The 26,323-nt window shown below is 40.1% G+C and overlaps 2 protein-coding genes across 2 annotated transcripts; both read left to right on the top strand.

Annotated features, from left to right (window-relative positions):
- The first annotated feature begins 1,380 nt into the window (after positions 1 to 1,380).
- Positions 1,381 to 13,639, top strand: LOC139140631 (phospholipid phosphatase 3-like). Its single transcript, XM_070709989.1, has 6 exons — positions 1,381 to 1,629; positions 3,575 to 3,777; positions 4,934 to 5,241; positions 9,934 to 9,991; positions 10,990 to 11,169; positions 12,145 to 13,639. Exons 1-6 carry the CDS (start codon positions 1,572 to 1,574, stop codon positions 12,292 to 12,294), a joined length of 957 nt encoding a protein of 318 aa, XP_070566090.1. The 5' UTR covers positions 1,381 to 1,571; the 3' UTR covers positions 12,295 to 13,639.
- A 5,184-nt stretch (positions 13,640 to 18,823) lies between these two features.
- On the top strand, positions 18,824 to 25,975 carry LOC139140630 (phospholipid phosphatase 3-like). The gene is made up of 6 exons (XM_070709988.1): positions 18,824 to 19,217; positions 21,003 to 21,160; positions 21,634 to 21,941; positions 22,798 to 22,855; positions 23,086 to 23,262; positions 24,354 to 25,975. Exons 1-6 carry the CDS (start codon positions 19,160 to 19,162, stop codon positions 24,504 to 24,506), a joined length of 912 nt encoding a protein of 303 aa, XP_070566089.1. The 5' UTR covers positions 18,824 to 19,159; the 3' UTR covers positions 24,507 to 25,975.
- The last annotated feature ends 348 nt before the right edge of the window (positions 25,976 to 26,323 follow it).

Below are 26,323 nucleotides of genomic sequence, written 5' to 3'. Positions count from 1 at the left end.
TGTCATATTTTTAACCTACCTCTAAGGCAATGGTATTACTGCTGATTTTAGGTTGTTTTCTGCTTCAGTTCATAAACAAACAAACAAACAGGTTCATGCAATTCTGGCAAAAAATCAAGTCTCGCAACAAACGCATTTTTTTGCAAATGAGGTCTTTAAGAAGCACTGCAAAGCGGTAAGACTGCAGAGATAATATCTGTTTCTGAAGTTCGAATATGATTTATACCGAGGACTCTAAACATAAGCGAGTACACTGCTGCAGTACGTGTAACATTAGTCTAGATATTCTCCTGGTTTGTGGAATGAGAACCGCTTTGTCCGACGATCGAAGTAATTGGACTGCGGCACAGACTGTGTACACGTCATGTGCATCAATTGTCCCTGTTGACTGATGAATGTATCTTGGATTCACGGTCAATTTGACATTGTATTGTGTTAACTGTCAACACAAACGGTTAAACGCCTTGAGTGTGACTGAACTATTTACTGTGCTTAACGCAGTAAAGGGTGGGGGCGGCAGTCAAATCTTAGCTCTCTTTCTTATTCTTATTATCACACTGCCAAAAGTTTAATGTTCTACAGTTTACAAGACTGAGAACAATCTGTTGTAGCTTAGTATGCAAATGTAAACCGTGTTTCTTGATAGAACGAAGTTCATAAAACCTTTCATCAAAGTGGACGACTTCGGGTCGACTGCGACAGCTTTACTGCACATCACTGCTGGAACAAAGGTGACGTTGATCAATGCTTACCGCAATATTTGGCAAATTGATGTGCATTGAGGAGGTACTCATATAAGATAGGCCTGAGATAGTTTCTTAATTGGTTTTGTTTTGTATTATTTTGGGTTATGTCTGATTATGTTCATTAGAAATTAGGAAAAAAATCGCGGGCTAGGCGATCGGGAAATGATGAACAAGCGATATACTGAACTACGCTGCACAGATTATGAAGCTATCGCCCACCATTAAAAAAGACGTGTATGAAAAGCACATGCATACTTGTCGATAAGTTGAAATCTTCAAGTCTGCTTTGTCCTAACCAGCCTGATCTGTAACGTGCAACCTCCATATTGTAGAGAATTTGTTGGTGTGTTATGTCATCGTGACTCGAATAGAGAAAAAGCTGTTTGCGGCTACGAAACATCCCATGAGGGGTCACTTTCTGTTGTCCTCTCACATTCACTTAAAATCCCTCTATGATCTTTTTAAACTTATATTACGCACGTGTGTATGTGTTCAAGTGACAGTCGCGTTAATGAACAGTACCGTATTGCCGTTCAGAAATTACAGTTGCGGGTTACTGCAGGTCTAACACGGCGGCAGTGCATTGGTGGCCAAAAATAACTCATGCATATTTAACAAAACAACAACAGGAGCCACACGGAAATTTACCTGAGCTGCGCACGCCCAGCACAGAGTGGGACGGAGCAGAGTAGGGGAGAGTCACGGTGTCCGTGTTTCAATGCTGTGTCGTGTCGTACGCTGTAGCGTTTTAAACCCTCAAGTGGTCAACATACCAACCCGAGACGATAACCTGGAGGGGCAGGAACTCCGGAGGGACAACTAAAGATGACTGAGATCCACTGCTGCCATTTCATATTGGATCTGATCATATTTTTGGTCATCCGTACGTATCCGTCTTTACTTTGAACCACCACCATACATTGATCATATATTTGTGTCGTTTTGCGTGGCACGTGATGCTCAACCGTAAGGGGGTAGTTGCTCCTTTACGTATAGAACTCGGATCCTAGACCGTTTGGAGAGCTTTCGATTTTACTATAATATCATCTTAACTGCTGTAAGTTGTTCGACATTGACCCGAAATCGGCCGGGACATCGGGTGTGAGGATACCCTTTACGCTGAAAGTGCCCTGCCTTCAACTTACAGTCGAAATCACTGTTGACGCGGTCAGGCGATTCAAAGCCCACCATTACACACGCCACCGTACGTGACGAAGTGTGTGTCATTCGTGGGACTTGAGTGGAATGTGTATCTTTCATGCTCGTGAAACGGTTTTTTGAAATTTCACCAAAAGACGCTAACCATAGAATTTGAACTCTATAATGCTCTCCGTCTCTTTATAGGACTCATAGGCTTTCAATTTTCTTTCTATCGCATAGAATGTTATTTACTCTATACAGCCGACCGGGGTACTGCTCTGAGTGCATGCATGAATAGCGACGGTGAATCTTTTGTCGTGGTTTCACCTAAACATATTTCTGTAAACAGATACTGTAGAAAGAGATGACGCCCCTTTGGGCACTGAGTTACAGTGAAGAAAGTACGAGATTATCGAAACTTTTGCAAGTCATATAGTGTCTTAAACGTGCCCTATTCTTTTCGCTCATGGTCTACTCTATCAATAACCTCTTATGTGCTTCGTGCATTCGCTGAGTGATGTTATGTATCGTTCAATTAATGGTTTTGAATTGTTAGCGTGACACAGTAGCGTCGCTGAGATGCCTGTATTTTATATTCGTTTGTCAGCGGTGAAAGTGTTTGTCTACACGAAGCGTGAAAGACGTATTTAGCGACAGACAAGAACGTACGTGCCATGAGCTCTGAAATTGTTTCACGGTGACTTGCATGTTGTATAAAACTGGAGTGACCTCAAGGCCGTGATAAACCTAATATCCGGCGCGAGGACAAAACTGGCAACCCACGACTGAATACAATTGCAACCGGCAATGGTTCATGATGTTGTGTGGTTGCCGTACTATTCTATCGGACATTTGTCGATTGAAGTTTCGATTTCCCGAGTGCGATGAAATTCGAAATCACTTGGACAATGTCGAAACGTAAACAATTTTTGCTCAGTGAACAGTGTTGTTCAAAACGAAATATATTTTTATTCGAGGAATCTTTTCTACATTCGGACCCCAAATTTAATTCCAACGAGCGTCAACAGTGTACATTGACAACAACACAAAATTTTGTAATTTGGCGATAAAAGTAGAGAATGTCCGAGCGGCAGATCGCGTTTCCATGTCATGGTAGAATTGGCACGGGAACTTTCACTGATACATTTACGTCACAGGGTGTTTAGCTTGGCAACAGGTTAATAGCTGCCCTAAAAGCGTTTCTGATCCGTGTCGAAAGTTTATTTCCGATCTACACCCGGTAAAGGTATCGCACCCTCTCAGTTCTGTGTTCACAGGATCCATTTCACTGTCCACGGATGAAATGATACAAGTAATTGCTTTGTATTGACAGTAAATTTACAGGCTTAAGTAGTCACTCCGATGACGCTATAGTTTATTTTTTGACAGTTACAATATGGTGAAGTGTCTTGAACATGAACTATGTTCACACAGCCATCGAATCTAAGATCAAAGTTGACCTATTCACAAATAGCCATGCCAAATATGCATGTGTTGCAAATCGCCACGGCTCACTTCGTTATGTAACTATAGAACCACACATCTCTTTTAATATCAGATAATTAACAACCGCAATTTTGATTTTATTGCACTCAGTCATACAGGAAATGTACAATATGACTGACCCGCAACTTAAATATTGCCCAGTTTTTATGTACAAATGTGTGTTATTTTTGGCTGAAAAACAGAAGCGGTTGTGTTGATTCCCATCATCTCTGCCTACTGGCCATGGGACCAAGTCCACGACTATATGGAGCTGCTGATGCCGCTGCGCAATACGGGCTTTCGATGCGAGGACGTCGACATCAGGTATCCCAGGGTTCCGTCGTTTCTGCCCGAGTTCCTGGATTTCAAGCTGCTCTTCTACGTGAAGTATGGACTACTGCTTATCGTAAGTACTATAGACATCACTTGTATTTAATGCCATGTCGACAGTGAGATCGGAATAATAGTACATGCGTTCTGTCCTCTGGCACAAAACGAGATGCAACTTGCATTTGGCGGTTTCAAGTTCCAAGGAAAAATGGTTTCTTTGGAAAGTGACTGTTAATGTGTTTATTCGCAAATTTATCGATTTTTAGGACAATAGACAAATCCACTTGAACTTCGGTCATACAAGTCAACCTGACAATTGTACGAAAAAGGGAAACCGAGGAAAATACGAGCGTTATACCTGCGATATAGCTATTCACTGTCCTTTCGTTACGTAAGAGGAAAACTTGTCGAAACCTGACCACAAATAATGGGATACGTTCCTGTGCTTTTTATCCATTCATAATTCCTGAAGAAAAATAAATGAGTGAATGAATGAATACGTTGTTTTATCAAGAGTTCGAACGTAACGTTGAAGTGTGAATTTATACAGCATACAATATGAATTCATGTTCATTAACTTCGAGTTTACGCACTGCGGACGATTTTAATGTTTCCAACATCAACTTCACGTGACAAAAACCGGGGTTTTTTGTTTGAATTCTTTTATTTTATTATGATACTGATTTAATGAAACTGAGAAACTGGATGAGCTAAGTTTAACCGACGTCAAAATCCGATTTTATTTTATCCTTAACACCTAACTTTGGTAGTCAGCTCCAGCATGGCGCTCTTTGGTCACGTGGTTTTCTGTAACTGGGTGACGTTCACGTGGTTGATCTATTACCGATGGTGGAAATTCCCTCTGCTTGCGACAAAATTGCAAACCTTTAACGCATAGGCCTATGTGGAATACTTGATGTTAATATTCTGATACTGGTTCAAAAATTTAAAGTTTTTATTTTCACGTTGCCTTGAAAGTAATCTTAAATCAATTCTCAGTGTACATTTATTTATTTATTTATTTATTTATTAAATATCAGAAGCATTGATCAATATATGTGCCTATGCCATTTTTTTCGAGGCTTGTGACGGTATATATTTTCGTTATTCGGTTTTAATTAGCTCTTGAAAGAACAATAACTTGTACTTTAGCACGTATAATATATTCCAAATGTTGTAACGCAAAACAATTAGTTCTTCTGATAATCAAAATTGATATCTTTTCCCATTAGCCAATCTTCGGTGAAATCATCTTCTATTGCTGCTACACACGGACACGTGACCGCGACGTACCGGAGTGCCGTCCCTGCTTCTGTTACTGTCACTTGATTCCGGTCAACATCATCAAGATGATTGGTTACTACATCACCGGTCTCAACATGACGCTCATCGCGGTCATCTACATCCGGACGCTGGTCGGCAGGCTCCGGCCGAACTTCTGGGACACCTGTCAGCCCGACCCGACGCTGTATGTCTGCTCGCAGGGATGGCTGTACGACGATGTGTGCACTGGGGACAGGGATTGGATTTTCGATGCAAAGTAAGTTAACGCTGGAATAAAAAGCGCCCTCTGTCCGGGCCCGAATAATCAACCCGGAAAAGGTTATCACTTCCGTCATCCCCATGATGTACTATTCGACTTTAAAACAATAAAAACCAAATAGATAGATAGATAGATATGTATGGAAATGTTATTAATTTTAGTTATATATAGAGCTTATATATTGAGAGAGAGAGAGAGAGAGAGAGAGAGAGAGAGAGAGAGAGAGAGAGAGAGAGAGAGAGAGCTTTTGACGAGCGTCTGACAAGGGTGAATACAAAAAAGACACAATCAATTAGTTACGGTTTTTACATCGCAATGTTTCTCCTCATTTCTCAAGAAGTTGGTCTGCCATATAAGACTCAGAAAAAATAGATGACTTAAAAGGATGAATAGACCGAGTTTAGGAGAATATCCTCTTTTCATCATAAAGGATACACAAATGTGACAACCGCTCCTGACTATCGGAGCTTATTCTCAGTACCATAGAATTCTCTGAGTCAGAGCCCAAAATGTAAGATACAGTTCTGTAGCACAGTACTTGCCGAAGTCTACCCATCGTTAAGCGATCTCTATGATATACTGATGCCATTATTTCCGGGGCATTTATGTATGGTTGACCAACGCGAATGTGCGCATACTTATTATTGCCATTGTGAGTTTGAAGCAATGAATGATAATGGGGTAATAATAAACGATAGACCATCAGCAATATTATGATTTCTGATTTTATTAATGTCAGTTCTAATGTTCTTCGAGCCTCGAAAATGAAAGACTTTTTTTTTCCCGGGAGATTCGTACAAAAAATTAATTACATAAGTTGCAAAAGAACATGAACCCTTTAAATATTGGCAATCAAAGCATACATGTTACAATTACAGAACTAGTAGTGTTTTTAAAGGTTTATGAAGGCTGATATTTCACAACTTATAAATAAAATTACACTTCAAAATTTTCCCACTTAAGTAGGGCCCTTTCAATACAGTTATTTGTTTTTGCAATATACCTTTCAAATTTCTTGGCAGTTTTAACATTTATTCTCACAAGATTAAAAGACGGTATGACATTTTTAAGTTTACAATCATAAATCGACTTTTTGGCGATGAGAATCACCTGATTTAACAATAAGTTGAAAGACTTGTCTCCAAGCAGAATTTGCTTGGCTGAGAAACTGGATGATGCTTCGAGAGCAGCACCCCACAGTCCCAAAAGGCTTTTCCATATTGATTCTACACATTCACAATGCACAAATAAATGAAGAATTGTTTCATCAACTTCCTTGCAAAATGAATATAAGCTGTTGATTACTCTTGGTGGACTCATTCGATATAGGACATAATTAGAATAAAGGATATTGTGGACAACTTTCCATTGAAAAGTTTGCAGTTTTGTTTCCATGGTTATATTAAATGGTAGTAAAAATATATCCGTCCACTCCTTTTCATCGAGAAATTGTGAAAAAACAATTTACATTTCGGTGTGATAAAATAATCTGATGTAAAACGTTTTCTGATACTCTTTACTGTACAATTTTTAAGTGGCATTATCTTATCATTGATAACAATACTGACAGGCAATTCTGGTCTAACTCCGGTTTGCACTGCTTCCATATCGGTGGTATTGACTGTAAAATACCTTGCCATTGTAAAAGTGGTTTAAATTACAACCCAGTGCTGATAAGTCATTCCATGTTTTAAACTTAGAAAATGAAAGACTTAACCTTTTGCCCACTCTAGTCTACTCTTTCCGTAACGAAACTTCACGGATGAATGCTGATATTTGAGCCATGATATTATTCCAATAACCATCAACTTGTTTATGGTTTTAAATCCACACACGTGCAGTCAATGGTGACAGTTGCCAGCTGACAGTAGATGAGCAATAATTCTCCATAATTCCTCATAATTCTGCAGTAAGACCGCTCTGAGGATTATCGATATCAACTCCCTAATATTGAACAGTTTCCGCGTACACGGTATTAATCACAACAACGGCCGGATCGTTGAATAACAGCCAGCCCTCACCGTAATTACCCAATAATAATAACATATTGTGGATATTTTTGCCATCTGTTGCTGTACCGTGATCGACGATGCTGGCCGAGATAAAAATATCATGTGGTGACCTTCAGAGGTCACGCAACTGTTTGTTCGGTAGGTCTGATCGTCTATCAAACCACTTTCTGACGTCATCATATTTTCTAAATTCTTGTACTGCGGTGTTTGACAATATAACACACTAGTAATTATACTGGAGTAGATCACAGTGGGGGACACGTGTTTCCGCCAGGCCAAAGGCACACAAATCAAGCCACAATATGAATTAATGATCAATTCTTTGTATCGCCTCTGCGTCAGCTCATCTTCTTTTTACGATTCGATGCAAATAAACATCGGACAGTAATGAGATGTGTGTAGTTGACGTCACCGGCAAAGTTGTTATCACTCAAAGGGTGAAAAATGCACTACTGTGACCACGCCACTGTCCCAATCAATAACGACTGACACGAACCCAAGCACTTGGTGCAGTTGATTTGGTACTTGCCATAGGCCAATGGGATTTCAAATCACCAGTTTTACCAGATCGCATGAAGTGAACTTAACACTTTCCCTTTTTCTCCCGCCGAGCATGTTTAAAGCGCCACTAAGCTTCCATTTGTCTATGCTCTGTGTCATGCCATCGTCGTATTTCGTATTGAATGCAGAATAATGTAGGGAGACGGTTTGCTAGGAAGTTGATTAACAGGTTCAGGAAAATTTAAATCATTTTATTGTAGGGACAATCACGTACAACAAAAAGCTCTCCTTAACCAGTTTTATTTTATTCAGGAATGTAAAGCCAAATATATTGGCAACATAATCAGAGACAATTGTTAGGTTGTGGTTAAGAAGATAAGAAGATTGATCTTGCGTTTTACTTGTAAGACATGGAGCTAAAAGCTGTTGTATGAAACTAAAATGCTATTTACTACAATGTTAAAGCGCAGTGGTCGTCGCGCTGCGCATCCTCCTGAGGGGGTCCCCCTCTGTTGTAAACAAATCCAAGAACGCCGCACATGTTACGGGTTGATTGTAATGTTTGCGATATTGCCGCTTGTTAAAATGGCGGCTGATCTGTCACAAGCATACCAACTAACCAAGTGTAACACGCAATAAAAGGTCAATTAATCTAAGTTAAATATCTGCTGAATATTGAACAATAATTGCACGCTGGATTGAGATCACATTTGCTCATGATTTTCTTGAATCAGTTGAATGGGGCTCGGCTACTGTTATCGCTCGAGCCATAGAGCTAGACGTACGCATGTACGCATGTAGGCCTATACGCCAACAGACTATCAACGACCGGGCTCTAGTTTTCGACATCGCTAGCAAGGACGAGATCTTTCATTTCAAGAGGCCCGACAGGAGTACAACAAGTTGTACAAAGACAACAACTCAAACTACAGAAATCTACAGCTCGAAGAGCAATGCCCGCTGCAGCAAGAAGCATCTCTGCATCTGTTCCGTTCCGTGGTCTGTATGAACGTCCGTGTCAAACCGGGTATATGGCGTACTACACTCGGCTGTGGAGAATCCAACTCAACTACAACAAAGTTTACCCCGTTTTGGGGTGCAAACGAGAATTCTGAGTACAGGTATCAAGTCAAGCGAAGGACCTTTCATAGGTCTTCTTGTTATGTGGGGGTTATCTCACTTGAAAGAGGATTCAGACCTACCCGGCAATCAGGAGGTACAACAACGAAGTTTGCCCAGCACCGTAGGCCTACACCAGCTAGCGGTTGGATCACTGCCATGACCGTGCACAGGCCCGGGGCACAGGATCTCTCGATACGTCTATGCACGGTGTAGCCATGCAATTTTCCTGCCAAATGCCGCGAAAACCCGCTCGTTTTGTCTATTGTTTCCTGACATTTACTATTTCTTACCACGTAATACTAGGAGAAGTAAGACATGGTGATCAACAGTTGGTTGTGGGCCAAGTCGTCGCGGGCCGGCCGGTACGTTGTTGGACCGGATTCTCTATATCCGTGTACGTCAACGCGGTGACCGTCTCCCAACAACATCTCCCGTGTCCTGCTCAGGCTAGCCGATCATGGTTTTGAGTGTAATTTTTGTGTTAGGCATTGTGCTTGTTGCTGGTCTACATATATAGGCAATGTTGATCATTTAGTTATGTATTTTCACTGTACTGTACATAGCATTGTGTATAACTAGCGTGATCGCGCGCGATCAAAGCTTTTTGTTCACTGTGTCTGCGTACAGTGAACTCAGCGACATAATGTGCTGAGTGTAGTGTCCCAATGTTCGTAGCTCTACACGAGTTTATACCACTGAAGTTCGTTTCCGATCTTAATATTTTACTATTGCATGATGTTGAGTCTTACAAAGGCCTTAACAAAGTGGGGGACTGCTCCCATCTCACTCCTATTGAAGTTGAGAAGACTTATGTTTACAAAAATTTATGTTTATCAACAAAAAAACACGCAAGCGCGGCGCGACGACCACTGCGCTTTAAGCCAACATACTTATCAATACGCCTTGGAGCATGGTAACCAGTACATCCATGCTCTGAAAGATCTGAGTCGTTGTCCCGTTACAGATACGAATAGTTAGACGATTGACTGATTCGACAGATACTGTTGGTTCGGGTTCGGTGGTTCGTTACATGGTTCTCTTCTTTTCTTCACAGAATATCTTTCCCTTCTGAAGACACGTCGACAGCATTCTATGCCTTCACCTTCATAGTGGTAAGACCAAATTTAGATTATCTCATCCTAAGATACCGCATACTGCATGCTTTTTAAAACAGTACAGCGACCTGTTCTGGAGTATCATAATTAGGGAATCAGTAAAGTATCATGAATCGACATTCGAATTTGCTAAGCCATTATTCGTAAACTGTGCGTTTGCTTAGACTAGAAATATTAAGATAGAGGAATACATATGTGTAACTGTGTCAGCAAATTCCATCGATTTCCATGTTGAAAAATGAGAACATTTCGTTGTAACGTTGTCATTTTCTCGAAACTTTGAAAAGAAAAAACTCCGGATGAGAAGCCATTTTGAAAAGTGCGCGCATTCAAAAAGTGGTGTCACCGTGCTAGATTTCAAGATAAATGGCAATATTACTCCTTTCTCTGCAAAAGAACCAGCGAAAAATTTGACTTGACAGATTTTATCCGAGCCCTCATTATCTGGCCATTTCTGTATCTTCAGAGCTTGATTAGTAACCCGAGATCATCATCCTACAAGAAAAATGTCATTTAGTTGTGAACTTGAAGGAACGTTGCAAAACTCTACATCAACAGGAAATAGCAATATTCAAATCTTAATCAGCAAATGGGCTGAAATTTGTCACAAGCATTGAAACAGTGTGAGCTGCATTTAATGCGGTGTATTTCTGTTAAGTGCATCTCAAGTTTTTCTGATCAATGAAACATGCATTTAATAAAGAAACGGCAATACTTTTACTTTCTGGTGGTCATCCACTGTACGTGGATAAATGGGTTGAACATATGGACGTCAGCTTTGGATTCAGATTGTTGTGAATACTATTGTGAGTTCGTATCTACATACGTGTACAACAAACCGATCTGTAAACTGTGTTACTCACTGGGAACTTACAGATTTGTTTCGAATTTTGAGTATCAACAACTTTGTGTCGATGTAATCGTGTTATGGTCAACTGGTATACACTCCAAATCCCTGCTCTTACAATATGAGATGCCAATGTCATTACTTCCAGATGTACATTGAAGCACGTTTTTCAGTTTGGAGAGGTACCGTCCTGACGAAGGGTCTCCTACAGGTGATATTCATCGGACTGGCTGCCTTTGTTGGGCTGACTGAAATCTACGACAACTACAGTTACATCAGTGATGTCATAGCGGGCGCCCTTCTTGGTATGGGAGCTGCGTACGTTGTGGTAAGTGATAGCGCGATTTCGAAGTCTCAAAATTTCTGCCATTTAACATTTATAGAAGATATTCCATAAAAACGATCATTTGTCAGTATAATTCCTATTATATCATTGTCCATACAGGCCAGTTGAAGTAGACCTTTATGTGCCCCGGGGAAACAAATTTCTTCTCTCAAATCTTTAGAATAGTCTTTGATCTACCACTTTTGTGGACCCATTTAGAAACCAATTGAGTAAATGGAGTTTCCTATTTTTGTGAAATCGAAAATTTAATTTTACTTTATTGAGTCAACACAAAAATGGCACCATTTTGAATTCAAAGTCTCAGTAAATGTAAGGTTATTTGTTACTGAAGCAAAAATAATGCGTATCGTAACTCCTGACTTTTATTATTTTGAAAGAGAATGGTTTAACCTTTAAGTGCTGTAATTTTTCCCACAAAAATTTTAGTGCAACATTTTAAAAAAATTTATGAATCTTTCTGTATTTTTTTAAATATTTTGGACAAAACGGACATCACATTTCATTGGCTACAGGTTTTCATCGAAATATTGACAAAAAATTGAAAAAAAATGACAGGGGTACATTTTTATAAAGGCGACAAAAGATGAATTTGGCGCTCAAAGGGTTTTTAAAGCTTCCTCGAGGAAAGCTTGAGCAAAAGTTTAACTGTTTCATTTTCGGGGCGCGTGCTACCTAAATACATGTAGTTGGAGCGGCTAAACTTTCCTCAGTTGTCGTTTAAAGTTTAAGCCACAGGGTCTAAATCCGGCAGCCGATGTCTATGAAATGATTTTGACCGCCTTACATTGCTAACGATATGACCAGCAACGGGAAACGTTCATACAGTGTATAAAGACTTTTTAGTGAAGCAATCCCTTAACCTGGTTTTATCAAATTTTATCTCTATGTCTCAACTGTTTAGTTTGTTCTATATGATTGTAACATCAAATGTTCAATTCTGGCTCGATTTTTCTGTAGATCTACTACATGTCCAGTCTATTCGGTTCAAGTCGAAAACGCCGTCGCGTGAAAGAGGACGAGATCGAGATGCAAACGTACATCGTGACCAACAACAGTCATAACAATTCGAATTCACAGGAGACCTCCTTTGTTCAACAGAAGCTGTAAAGTCTCGCCACGCCCAAGGCGTGAACATACGAGAGTTGAAGACAACAACGTAGTTATGGAACTGTACGCAAAACGTCAGAATACATTTCAAGTGAATGCAGTTTACTTGAAGATACCTTCCTGGGCTCAGTAACATTTATGCCAGAATAATTATTCTGCCAGAATTGCGTCGAGGTTGTAAAATGTTCCTTTTATGTACAAAATTATGGCAGAAAATTGAACATTTACAGTGAAATATAGTGCAAAAGTTGCCGCAATCTTTGCCTAGAATTATATGTTGATAGTATTAAGAGTTCGTCTACACATGTCAAATAAATCTTTAAAATGCTTAAAAGTTACAGCTTTCATCCAATAGAAATCAACTTTTTTCTCGAAAAGTTCAAGTGAAATTTATTCGCGGAGTGACAGTGTCAGAGTATATGTCTCAGCATAACCGTACATCAGTGAAACAAACGAAAAAAGTACAGAGCAATTTTCTGTTAACAGGCAGTGTGAAAGAAAGAAAAAAAACGGTATTAATAGTAATTTAACAAGCATGGGTTCGGTATAACAGCCTTTGAGCTGTTGGTCGTACGCTTAGGAGGGCGCCCTCTATTGTCAAATAGCGTTCAATATATGCCGATCAAGTTGGGAGTCTAGTCTCCAATATTTGCCTATGCAGCTGTTACAGTAACGGCTTTGACATTCCAAAGGCTACTTAGCAAACTCTCACTCAATGCTTATGATATTCCACCAGACGCGACACATTTATGATAAATTCATTATTGACAATCCGTCAAATCAAGGTCAAAGTTATCAAATTTTGAGGCATTCCGTGCTGTGTAAATATATGGAAGCTTTATTTCCAAAAAAAAATATTCAATGAAAAGAAAAAACGTTTTGTAATTAATAGGTTTTACTTTTCAAAATACTTCGGTCACGATGGGTTGGTTTTTCTCACATGAAGCATGTTCATCATTCAAAAATATATAGACATAGATATCATAATAACATTTCATTGTCTACGATAATTAGTTCATATCACCTAGCTTTTTTCACCCTTCTCCGACTAAATGGCTCCAGTCAAGTAGACTAGCAAGAGGAGAGGCACAACTTTGACAGGGTAACTTTGCAGTCCGATGTTAACCTGTTTACCAATAAAATCAAGGAGGTGAAAGGTTAAAGGTCAGCTAAGTCTCTAATAACATATCGTTTTGATGATATCACAATCCTACAAAGGTCTCATTTCACTCCGGGGATGATGGTCAAACCAGTGGCATTCACTTTTGTTATTTCATCGTTTCTGCGTTTAAGGTAGTTTTTTTGTATTCTTTCTATGACAAATAAATTTTATACGTTAAATCGACTAATCTCTGTAGCCTTGTATTTACGAAAATTACGCTCTTGTTAGCTTTTGTACTGATTGTCAGAACAGTGGATAATGTTGACAGACAGAAAGACAGACTGACTAACCGACAGACAAGTAAGATTACATCGGGAGTGATATGTCGACTCAATTTGAAGACTCGCCTTTGAGTTCGAAAGAAACACCCATGACCGCGTTCTGCTGCAAGTTCACAATCTTGAAACGTTGCAACAATATTTGCTGTTTTTGCGTCAGAACAATTTCCTGAAATGATCCACGATAAAAGTCTCGAGCATTTTATGGTAAAGCGCGGTTTTACACATGTCGCTACATCAAAAGTACTATCGGTTAGAAGCAGGGGCGCAGTATCTCTCAGGTAGCAATCCAGCCGAATATTTGCAAGGTGAGCAAGTCTGACAGCAACAAAGTGGAACTACCGTTCTGGCAAAAATAATCGATACCCTTCGTTTTTGATGACGCAATTCTTCTTGAATGTTTTCAAAGTTTGACGCACCTTTACGTCAACGTCGGGATGCCAGTCAGAAGGCTTGTCAGATTCGTGTCACCATACATCAGAGATTAACGAAAACCGTGACTACTTTGGGCTAGGTCGCGGTATTGAGCTGCCGCTGTGTAAATATGTGTATCAGGGATTGGGGAGTATTGGATTTGTGATAAATTATATGACAGGAGGGTCTTTGTTCTTTTACTTATTCGCATATTTTCACGATTTAACATGGCATAATTCTAGTGCTGAGTGTTTTTAACTGAGTCAGGTGGTTACTGAGGCACAATCAAGTGGTGACTTTTACAAACTGAATGCTACATAGCCCCTGTGAGTGCCACGGTACTTCTCTACGGAAATGGCACAGCATGACGTTTGATATCTCTTTGAAGTTAAGTTCGAAGTTAAGATAGACAAGCTATGTCGACGTCACACAACCTTAAATGGAAGGTTGACACACAACGCATATAATGACATGGCAGTGATCCAACTATTACGATTCACAATACAATGATAAGATTGTAAAATCTTCGATGATACCTATTGTCATGAAACTAGATACATACATAAAATGCTCTTTGCCTTTTACTCGCGGTTGCGCTACTGGACTGGTCAAAATTCTTATTTTCATGGTTACATCGTTCGAATATGCTCTGGGGATATATATTTTTTTAATTGAAAATACCGACAGTCAAGTATAGAGTTAGTGTTATGTAATTGTGAAATCGTACATAAAATTAACTTTTCACATCCTTGATATTGTGAAATCGAAACTGTAATTTTTTTGTAACTTTTATAGAAAACAGAAAATATCCGCTGGTTTGCGTTTTAAATATCACTAAACTTAATTGAGGCGTGTTCACTTCTCGTAGTCCGATTAGAACAATTATTCAAACTTTTATTCCAGACCATGTAAGAGAATACGCTGAATTTCATTGAGTTACGTTTACGCAGAATTTCAAGTCTCATCTCCGGGGTGCGTGACTGTACGAACTTGAACGATTGATGGCACTCATCATGCGAAATGTAGAACGCTCGCGGGTACCCACGAAGAATTCCACAGGGATCACCACATGAATACCAATACTTTGCCGATCTGAATACCTTCAATTGCAGTACATATAGCGAGATTTATAGGTCACGCTGATCAATGTTAGAATGTTTGGGATTGGGGAAGCCATGGCAACACCGTGTTCACTGAACAAACAAGGAACAAATAGAACAATGGAAGTAGACGTTCATTGCTATTTTCGGATTCTGTTGCCATGGTCACAGAATACCGTATACTTAAAAGATTCACCGAGTTTCAGTGAAAAGAAATGTCACAAATGCCTTTTTCTCGTTCTAGTTCTGTTTAACCTTGGCAATTGTCGCCATACACAATCCAATTTTTTCTTTGAAAATTGTTATTGGTTTGCTTTGGGGAAAAGATGGTAAGAAACCCTCGCCTCGCCAAGACCTCTGTAGCTCAGTCGAGTTGATTGAGATACTGCGCGACTTACGATGCGTATTCGTGACATATAGATCAAACACACAATCGGATTAACTCCTACAATACAGTTACACGCTGATTTGGTATAAACTCAGCAAACAACAGAAACAAAACGGATAGGGGCAGACTGAATGCCCGGGATCGCAGTAAATATTTGTCTGGTTTCTTTCCACTTGGTTTGTTTTCAACTTCACGGGACACTCTGACACCAACCTGTGAATTGGTCACCATGCCTTCCACCACTGACCCGTATAACGAACTGAATTCATTGTCCATAGGTTTTAACACTTCATCCACCAGTCTTTTGTGTGACCCAGTGACCTCGTCTCTGTCGTCTCCCGCAAATGTGTGTAAACCAATAGACAGTATAGAAACCTCATTGTACGGGAGTATTATCCTATCTGGTCACCGCACTGAAGTTGTGATTTACTGAAAAAACATTGGCAACAAACGAATAGCAAATTTGAAATCGAATACGTTTCATCATCATATACCCCAACATTATGCCCCTATGGAGAAATTTATGTACTACCACTTTGAAAAATTAGCAAGTACAACTTCAAGTTGAATACTCTTTTTTAACTTGACAGTGCCAGGTTAGTAGCTTGCAATTTATTCTAATCCTAAATTATGCTCTCCCTGTCCGTCTGTCTCTATGTGTCTCTCTGTCTCTGCCTCTCTGTCTCTCTCTGTCTCTGTCTCTCTCTGTCTCTGTCTCTCTCTGTCTCTCTCTCTGTCCCCCTCCCTCTCCTCTCTCTCTCTCTCTCTCTCTCTCTCTCTCTCTCTCTCTCTCTCTCTCTCTCTCTCTCTCTCTCTCTCTCTCTCTCTCTCTCTCTCTCTCTCTCTCTCTCTCTCTCTCTCTCTCTCTCTCTCTCTCTTTCTCTCTCTCCTATCATATAGAAAATGCTGACACAGCATCATTACACTGCACTTCGTGCTTTCCAATTACGGTCGGGTGGATATTACTGTACATAAATATTGCCCATTGTTTAGATTTTATTGCCCATATATTAGCTTTAAACATTTCGGTAAACGAACATTGTCCTAAGACCGAAAGATTCAGTTAAGTACTCCGCTAGTCTATAGAATCTTTCAATCTTATATTGCCCTCTGATTATCCTTGAAAAGTGTAAACTGCGGAAGCTTTGAAGTTGTAGCCCGATATTTTTTTTTCTCTAGGAGTTTCCTTCAAGTTAAGCTTTTGCTCGAGAAATTCAAAACCTACTCTAGCATACTGTTTATACTATGTTGCTGGCTGGCTGAGTCAGAAGCTTACTTACGGTTCATACTGTACTGACTTTGAAGAGAGATTTTGATATTTTTGACGGAAGAGTTCCCCAAGGGAGACAGAGACAGACTGACTGCTTTCTTAAGAAAAGCAAATTTAATTTCGATTCAGAACTTATTGATGTCTTTATCCAGTGATGAAAAGGGCTTTTGTATATAAATGGTGGTCTGGTATGTTTCAATATTCAAGTTCCTTGGCTGAGTACGAAGCAGGAAGAAGCTGAGACATTGCATTTCCATAGGTTAACACTAAAATGCTATAGTACTCTCTAAATTCTCGAAAAGTCCCATTGTACTCCAAGATCAAGTCAATGGTGAAAGTTTTAATAAGGCCTGAAACTGCTAAATTGGCAAACCGGGGGCGATTAGGGTTAGACAAGGGGGACAATAAGTGATGTATAAATATCGGGTGACATTGAAGTAGGATAAAGCCCACATCCTCGAACGGCTGTGTGTCGCCAACACTAACGGTATTTTTGTTGAGAAGGTGTTTTTATTGCAGATACAGTTTAACCACACCTTGAAGATTAAAAATGATTTGAAACTTCACCAGACCTCTGATATAACCCCGGCGTGCCATTTCTGATATTCAAGTACCAAGATAAATACACCACCGCAAGCCGGGCCACCATAAAGAATTGTAAACTTGTCGGATATTTTGTAATATACACAAACACAGGCGATAAATCTTGTTCTGGATCTTATTGTGGTATAGCGTAACTATGTATTTTGGACTGCGTAAACCTCAAAAGCGCCCGTCTCGGAGAATGTACGCAGAATTGCTGCTCTTGCGTAAGGAAAAGCTCAAACAGTATAGAGCACAGCGACACTTTTGGTAATAATCATTGGATGTAAGGTAAATTAAACAGATATTACGTAGATTACCAAATCCACTGATACCAACATGTGTCGTTGTAGTATCACGCAACAGTTGGCGTCCTTCTTGTGCAAAAGTTACGAAAATCTTCTTATATTTTCAAAAAACAAGACCACGAGGGGATAACAAGGTAGCTATGAGTTCAAGACGGACGTTCAGAGACTTATAAGTATGACGTAAATGTTTCTCTTGCTCCCTGGACCTCCTTGCATGGGTGTACTTGTCAGCGTCAAGTAAAACAATGGGGTCGTACCAAAAATCGATAATGAAATGATAAACAAATTCTTGTAAAGATAACGCACAAAATATGACTTCTTGAGTTGCCCACTGAGCGGTCAGTGGGTGTTTTTCCTTTGCGATTCAAGCTTGAAAAATATGGTTGAAACGCGGAGTAAGAACTGAGTAAGCAACTGTATTTCTAATCTCAGCCTCACTTCGTATGCAATTTACATGTAAATATCTACTGAGACATAGATGTATTACACCTTATTAAATAACACAGTACTTTCATCTAGGTATTGTGTGGCAATGGCTGGATTTAGCAAACAGGACTCTGGTCCATCATCATAAATGGCAATTTCGTGGGGAAAGCAGAACAAGTTTTTGAACCGAGCAGACAAAAATATTTAGGTTATTATCAAGGTTTTTAAAGATCACTCACACAATTCATTTTCACGTATAATTAGGGACGTTCGGGTGTAATGTAACAGTGTTGTCAGTCTCCGAGAAGATCGCTTCATTGATTTAAATATCAAGCGTTTCAAAGTTCAACTACACTATTTGCTGGTGGCGGGTGGAATATCTTCGTCACATATGACATTGAAACAGGTCTAATATTTACGTTTCTACCGTCTATGCATTTACTCATAATTTGTTTCGTTTTGTTTTGTTTACCCAAAATAATCGAAGGCTGTTCGGGGTCAAATGTCACGTCCCGTCATACTTCATGATTCTTACAGTATATGGCATTATCAAAATTAGGACCTCCCACTGAAATTCTTCAGTGTTCAGTGGTTTTATTGTCGCATAGATTCTTCGAGCAGTCAATAAGCCGGGGCGCCCCGTTCAGGATATAAACATTCATTGGCTCTTGATCAGGAGGGAAAAAGTCGCATTTGTCGCAAGAATAGAGAGCTTGCAGTCTGTGAATTCCAGATTCACGGCTCTCATATCACTTGACTCCGCGTTGAAAAGCTCCTAATCTTTATATATCGTCTTGTCCGCAGTGTATTGTGCCCATCTATTGTGATGCAAAGCTAATCGGAGCAGTCTTGTGTGTGGATGTTTATCGACAATCTTCAATAGCGTGTGAATCTTGCGGGCGCTTTGACGCTCAAGTCGGACGCGCACGGAGAGAAAATGGCGGACATTCGGCCCTTCAACGTGTTTTTGGACTTTGTCATATTCTGTGGGGTTGGTGAGTAGGCGACTTTCTACTTGATTTCCCACGACAAGATGGCACGCACAACCCTGCATTGTGATTTCTAGTGGCATAATTTCTTCACCCGCCAACAGCCATCAACCATGCCCAACTTTCGCCTCAGTCAAGCAGTGAAGGCCATTTTGTAATTTCGCGACATTATACGACCACACACCTCTATAGGTGTAAAGTTGAGATATAATAACTTAAAACTTTATAGTGGGATGAAAAGAATATAGTTGACATGAAAACGGAAGTATCCACTCGCGAATCGCCTAGTATCGACTCAGGATTTAACTGCCAAAGAGTAGAACGCAAACAGGGCGTGGAGATAAACATTGAGCATGCATAGAGTGACCATGATATAAAATATGTAGTGATCTGGCAGGAAAAACGGGTATCGTATACATACTGACACTTCATAGAAACGAAACATTTTTGTCAGCATATTTAGTGGCTTTGACATAGCACGCGTACGATGCTAGTCAACCGACATTTTTGCATAACATAAAGCCAGCCATTGCCACACAGGCTATCAAAGCGGTTGCATGGAGAGGGACATAGCCAAACACATGTATTCAATGGTGTTGCAGTGAAGGTAAAAGAAAGCGAGGTGAAAAAAGACAGGGTCGGTGACAATGCCTTAGAGCAGAGTATATAAAGGCCTTCGCAAGACAAAAAACCAAGCGACCTTTGAGAACACTGAACGTACATCCAGTCTCATTAGCTCTCAAAAGCGACACAAATTTGTTGTTCAATGGGCAGGCGCTAACGTATACAGCTACTTTGCCTAAAGCACGAATGTGGAAACCTATCAACGACCTGTTATTGGCAATATATTAATGTCTCTTGCGAGCTCAAAGATCATTAGGCAAACGTTTAGCATCTACACTTTGTGTTTTTAGAACTCAGACTGTCTTTCCGCTTGACACATTCCGCCGTCGACGGGAAGCAGAAAATACGTCTTGAGCCAAGCGAACGCCCCGCGTGGGCGTTTTCGACGGATGACCGGTCATTTACTATTTAGAGCGGCCGTTTTAAATCGATACGTGAAACAATAGCCTTTATGCTGGGCCCGTAAACATCAGACGTTTAAATGACATACACCACCACACGTAGGATGCGGTCAAGCCTCAGTGCAGGTCAAACATGGTGGAATCAGTCATGGCGACCAGAACAACAGAAAATCTGACAAATTCGATGTCGTCTGCTACCAAGGAACTCACTGAGGTGTTACAAGGCCGAGTCCTATATTTGTGACGCACCTAAATAGGTTTAGTTATATGCAATACTTAAACGCTATCATCGTCAGATATTTCAGCGAAAAGTTATTAGATGTACGTGTCTGATACACCCCCACACGCACACACACACACACACACACACACACACTTTTACTGACATTGGAATCAACAGGTGGTTCCGTCGGCCACGGTCCCTCCACAAAAGGGACCGTGCGTCGGCATTCTGCTTCGCTTGGCTCAACCAAAATTTGACAGCTAACAATAATGTATACGTTGAGATGCCATGTCGTGGAACGAAAACAATAATCTACGGAGTCCGACATAAGAAAGTGATTTAACCGAAATCTGAATCAACAGGTGGTTCCCCTTGAACTTGAATCATAGATCATTATCATTGAAGTGCACAGTGTATCTGTCACCCACCTTACGAATCAAACCGAAAGTTTTGATGGAACTGACAGGAAACACTTTATTATGCACAGTTTTAATGCTCTAAATCCATGTCTGTAATTCTAATTTCCTTTCCTTTTCATTTCAGGGGCGCTCGTGGCAATCCCTTACTATTACAATCTAGACTTCCTACCCGTATTGAACCGAGGCTTCAGATGTGATGACGCCAACATTCGATACCCTCTCAAAACGGAAACTGTTCCAGAGTTGTACATGTTGATCGGCATAGCCGCATTAATAGTATTTGTAAGTAAGGATATCCATCGAATCTCCATAGGATTCATATAAAATTCCTGTGCAGGTGTTTTGATTTCTGCTTCCTGAACTTGGTGACATTGTCGTGTCTTGATTTAGGTTATCTCTCCACAGTGAAGTATGGTCACTGTTTATTTAATGTAGTTTTATTATCAAATTTTGAGATTCGCTTTCAATGACCTAAAATCTCTAAGGCTCTGCATGGAGTTGTTATAATTGTTGCGCGGACAACAAATGCCCCGTGTCCAGTCGCATCACAAAGATTAATGCGCCCCTCTGGCAGTTTACGAGAGAGAGAGAGAGAGAGAGAGAGAGAGAGAGAGAGAGAGAGAGAGAGAGAGAGAGAGAGAGAGAGAGAGAGAGAGAGAGAGAGAGAGAGAGAGAGAGAATAATATAAATCAACTCCGTCCCTGGATAACATTACCGGTTTAATGAAACCATTTTGGAACACATTATCCCTACAGTTCCTGTTGGGCGAGATCCTGTTTTATTGCATCCACATGAGAAAAATGGATCCTGAGCACCAAAGGTGTATGCCGTGTGGCTGCACAGTCCATCCCATAGTCGCAAACATCTACAAAATGGTTGGTCTCTACCTATTCGGCGCCGCTGTCACGTATCTGTTTACCCTCTTGGTGAAAAGGATGGTTGGCTCCTTACGACCGAACTTCATGGAGCTTTGCGTTCCAGACTACAACTGCAGCAGTACTCATCAAACCTCTAGTATTGTATTCGACTACGAATGCACAGGAAAGGACGGCGACAGAGCAAGGTGAGATATTTTGTGCAGATCTCTTCTCTCTTTTAGCTATCGCAATAAAGTATTACGAAGGAGAGAGGCAAAATTATTCAGACGAACAAAAATTTTATTATAATGCACAATGCAATTTTCCGAAATATTTTCTTCTTCCATGCAAAAACGTAGTTACTTCAAAAAGTTATATCATAACGTGATACATATCAACAGAATACTACCCTTGCATTATTCTGATAAGGCCAGCCTTCCCTAAGCCCTGAGAATCTTGTCAACAATCCTTGATGACGTCACAAAAGTACACTCAACTGCACAACACAATGTGTATAAGTCCTTCAGCACTTTTGGCAACGCGGGGTCACGATATTGGATTAGCGCCAACAAACTGTTGATGAAGAGTTAAGCAGCACGTAATAGCGGTAATACTATATATTATTGCCTGAATACATGGGTTTTTGTGCCCGAGAGCAGGTGGAGGGCAAATTGTCTCCTGTTGTGAGGGTACATAAACCCATGTATTCAAGCAATAATATTTTTATTGCATGCCTCTTCACACTTAACGCTATGTGACATTTAGTTACATGCGGGTTATTCTCAAATAATTTTACCATTATCGACCAGCATCAAACATATTTCAATGAAAGTCAAAATAGCAGTGCGCGCATGATATTTAACGTCTACTTTGACGTCAAAAACATCGAAGGGCTTCACCCATCCGGGTAACTATGGAAACCGGTCAGTACATAGTTCACACGGCCCGCAAATTCCCCGGATGTTCCTATTCAAATCAATGCATTGATTTGCACTCAAATCGAAGCATGTAATAAAGCGCACATTGAAATTAATCTTTTTTTTTCTCTTATTTTCCGAATAGGGAATCATTTCCTTCTAATCATGCGTCGTCCGCCTTTTTCTGCCTCGTTTTCGTTGCGGTAAGCCAACTTTAAATCATTATCTTTCAATGAATATCATAGACATTACCTTGTTAACAATAAAATATATTGTTTGTCCCAAAATTGGAAAGGATAAAGTCAGTCTTGGTTTTTCTTTGCTTCAACATGATTCCCACATGACTCTACATCCGTGCCTTAACCTTCTCTACGAAAGCTGCATGCCCGCAACATGGAGACAGAAGTTCATCCTCCGGGTTATTCCATTTCAGATGTACTTTGAGGGGCGACTGAAGTGGAGAAGCGCCCGGCTTGTGAAACCTTTGCTTCAATGTGCATGTCTGATGGGGGCGACGGCCGTAGCTTTGTCCCGAGTGTACGACTTCTACAATTTCGTCAGTGACGTCATCGCCGGGGCTCTCCTCGGAGCCGGGATCGCTATTCTTGTGGTAAGCTTTACTCGCAAATTGAGATATCCGAAGATTCTGATGGGTTACGTTGAGAATTGAGGGGACGATGTTTAGCCGCTGTCATTCCCCTAGAAATTTTACTGATTGACTGTAAGATCAAATTCAAGTGGAAAACTTAATACAATAGCCCTGTCTATCATTTTAGATAAATGAAATACCTACGGGAAATGCACCATCAATCCAGGTCTTGTTTTACACCAAAATTCGGCTAGGGTCCGATGACAGCTAAAATAAGCAATCTGATCTGAACCTTCACTTGCTCAATTTGATTTGATTAAGTGCCCGGCCAAGCCAAGTTCTGACAAAGTTTTAACGGTAACGGTGCATGTGACCTGTGAGCTGAGTGACATGACTTGAATATTATGACAGCAGTAGCTAATGAGGCTTGCCCAAACTGAGGCTAGGACCAGCCACCTTAAAAAGAAAGTTTAGGCTGGCTCAAATTTTCCCAAGACATGAACGGGCCGCGTACCGGGACCAAAGTAGTCTGAATATGGTCCGACATAGCGTGCCCACAGCGATCATCTTTGGCAGACTTAGAACCTACATCCACTCATGTCCTTGGCGAAGTGTCCACAGTGAATCCCTCGAAAATGACGAACATCACAGAACATTGATGACTTGGCAGTTTACTGGTCCTCCTACGGTCGTCATGATTGACGTCATTCTCCTGCTGCTTATGGGAAAAACAATTTAGCATGACTGGAAACTGGAACAAACGTTACAATTGACCACAAGTATGCTCTCTAAACCTGACAAAAATCATTGATGGCATATCGATGAAATTACTTACAATCCAACCCGATCTAATCTGCCGCGACCTTTTATTATTACAACCTCAGTGTTTATGCTAAAACTACTAGACTTCGTCCGCACTTGTTCCGTCCATGGTGGTGCTGTGACTGCGGAGCACCGTGGAAAATAACCAAGCTATACAGACTAACAGACTGCTCAGACTGAAAGATCCGTCGCTTGAGGGCGCTCTCTACGCTCGCGAGCGACGGACCTTTCAGTCTAAATGAGGCTGGCATGTATATATTTTTAATGTTGGCATTTATTTAAAATTTCAGGCTTATTACCTGGCGGACCTGTTCAGAAGACGGTTCTCAATGGGCGGTCATTTCGCAGAGAGAGACAGTAGCGGAGTGGAAATGTCCAACTACATCGTCGGGAACCAAAGGACGTCACCTTCAGGGAACAACTGGGCTGAGTACACAATGTAAAGAAAGACAATCCACGACGCAAAACACGATGGCCTCGAAAAATATGGAAAAATAAATTCTATAACTTTAAATAACATAATTGGAGCAAAGGGACAATCTCAGCAGGCGATATCTTTGGGAGAAAAGCTTCCAAATTGTAAGATGGCCGACGAGATCCTAGACCGACAGGTGATCATTTTGTGGTATCATTGCTGGACAATGCTCTCAACACAGCATGTGTAATAACTAAAAACGTAGTCGTCTATGTTATGACTAACGAATCTGTGGATGAAGTCAGTTGTCGTGTCTGCTTCCATAAGATAGCTACTAATTCTAAAGACTTTCAGTAGGATTGAAGTATCCGTCGAAAGAGATGAAGTTGTGAAAGCATTGTCATTTTCTTAACATTCAAAGTTTAGTGAAAGTTTCAGCGAGAAAAATTGAACGCTGTGACATGAATACAATACGGATCCTGTAACAGTTCACTAAGCCTAATTTTAAATACAAACGAGGAGTTTTTACGGGGGCGCTAAATCGTTCACAAATATATCTATCACTTTTGAGTGCGAATATATATTTCGGCTTTCGAGAAGAAAATGACAATTCTTCATAATTAGGCCCTAGCCCGTTATATTCAGTACTTTGTTTTATTTCAAAGCGTAAGTTTAAGTGTAAGTGTAAGTTTTTCTTTTGTCTCTGGTGGCTTTAGACTGAAAGATCCGTCGCTCGAAGACGCTCCCGACGCTACCGGGGAGCGTAGAGAGGGCCCTCAAGCGACGGATCTTCAAGTCTATGGTGACTTTACCTGCGCATTTTGTAATCAGATGTCACACATTTACCCGAACCATTAATAGCTTTATTTGTTCGCTGTATGTCTATCTTCCGGTCTACTGTCTGTTGTTTATCATACATATCGTCTTTCGTGTGACAGCATATATTGATTGTCCTTGAACCAATAGTGTTATTACTCCAAGTAACGTCTCCTTTAACATATCTACCTAATTCGGAAGTTACACTTGGCAGGACAGTACAATCAATGGAAGGTCATACTTATGAAATGTATTACTGGGTATAGAAGTGTGTTTGGAATTACGCGACAAGTTTCTGAGCGTGAAGGCTGTTGTCAACGATCACTTCGTGTCTCTCTCACATCAGCGTTAAGAACAATTTCACCTTGTCTTTTTGATGTGTAGGCATCTGAACAAAAGATGAAGACACTCTTGTTCAATATATATGTATTTCAGTTTTAAGTAGGAGGTAGATTTATTCCAATTTGACGTCACTAAATTTTTATTTTTATCAGATGAACATGTATCGAAAGCAATGTAGCCCAGAACGTTATCGTCAGAAACGTAAAACCACACAAAGGTAACTCACACACCGGAACTTGGGTTGACAGATGAATTTAGAACAATTTTTGTTACAACTCCAAAACCCAATAATTGTGTTTTATATTGTTTGTGTTCATAAAACGACAACATTGTAACTTATATAGCAATTTCGTATTAGATTTAATTATATATATATATATATATATATATATATATATATATATAGATATATACATATATATAAAACATATGTACGTAAGTACGTAAGTACATACTACATACATACATACATACATGTCATACATACATACATACATACATACATACATACATACATACATACATACATACATACATGCATGCATGCATGCATGCATGCATGCATGCATGCATACATACATACATACATACATACATACATACATACATACATACATACATACATACATACATACATACATACATACATACATACATGCATGCATACATACATACATACATACATAC

Source organism: Ptychodera flava, chromosome 9 (genome assembly GCF_041260155.1).
Source record: "Ptychodera flava strain L36383 chromosome 9, AS_Pfla_20210202, whole genome shotgun sequence".
Classification (NCBI taxonomy): domain Eukaryota; kingdom Metazoa; phylum Hemichordata; class Enteropneusta; family Ptychoderidae; genus Ptychodera; species Ptychodera flava.
This window is presented reverse-complemented; position numbering and strand designations above follow the sequence as displayed.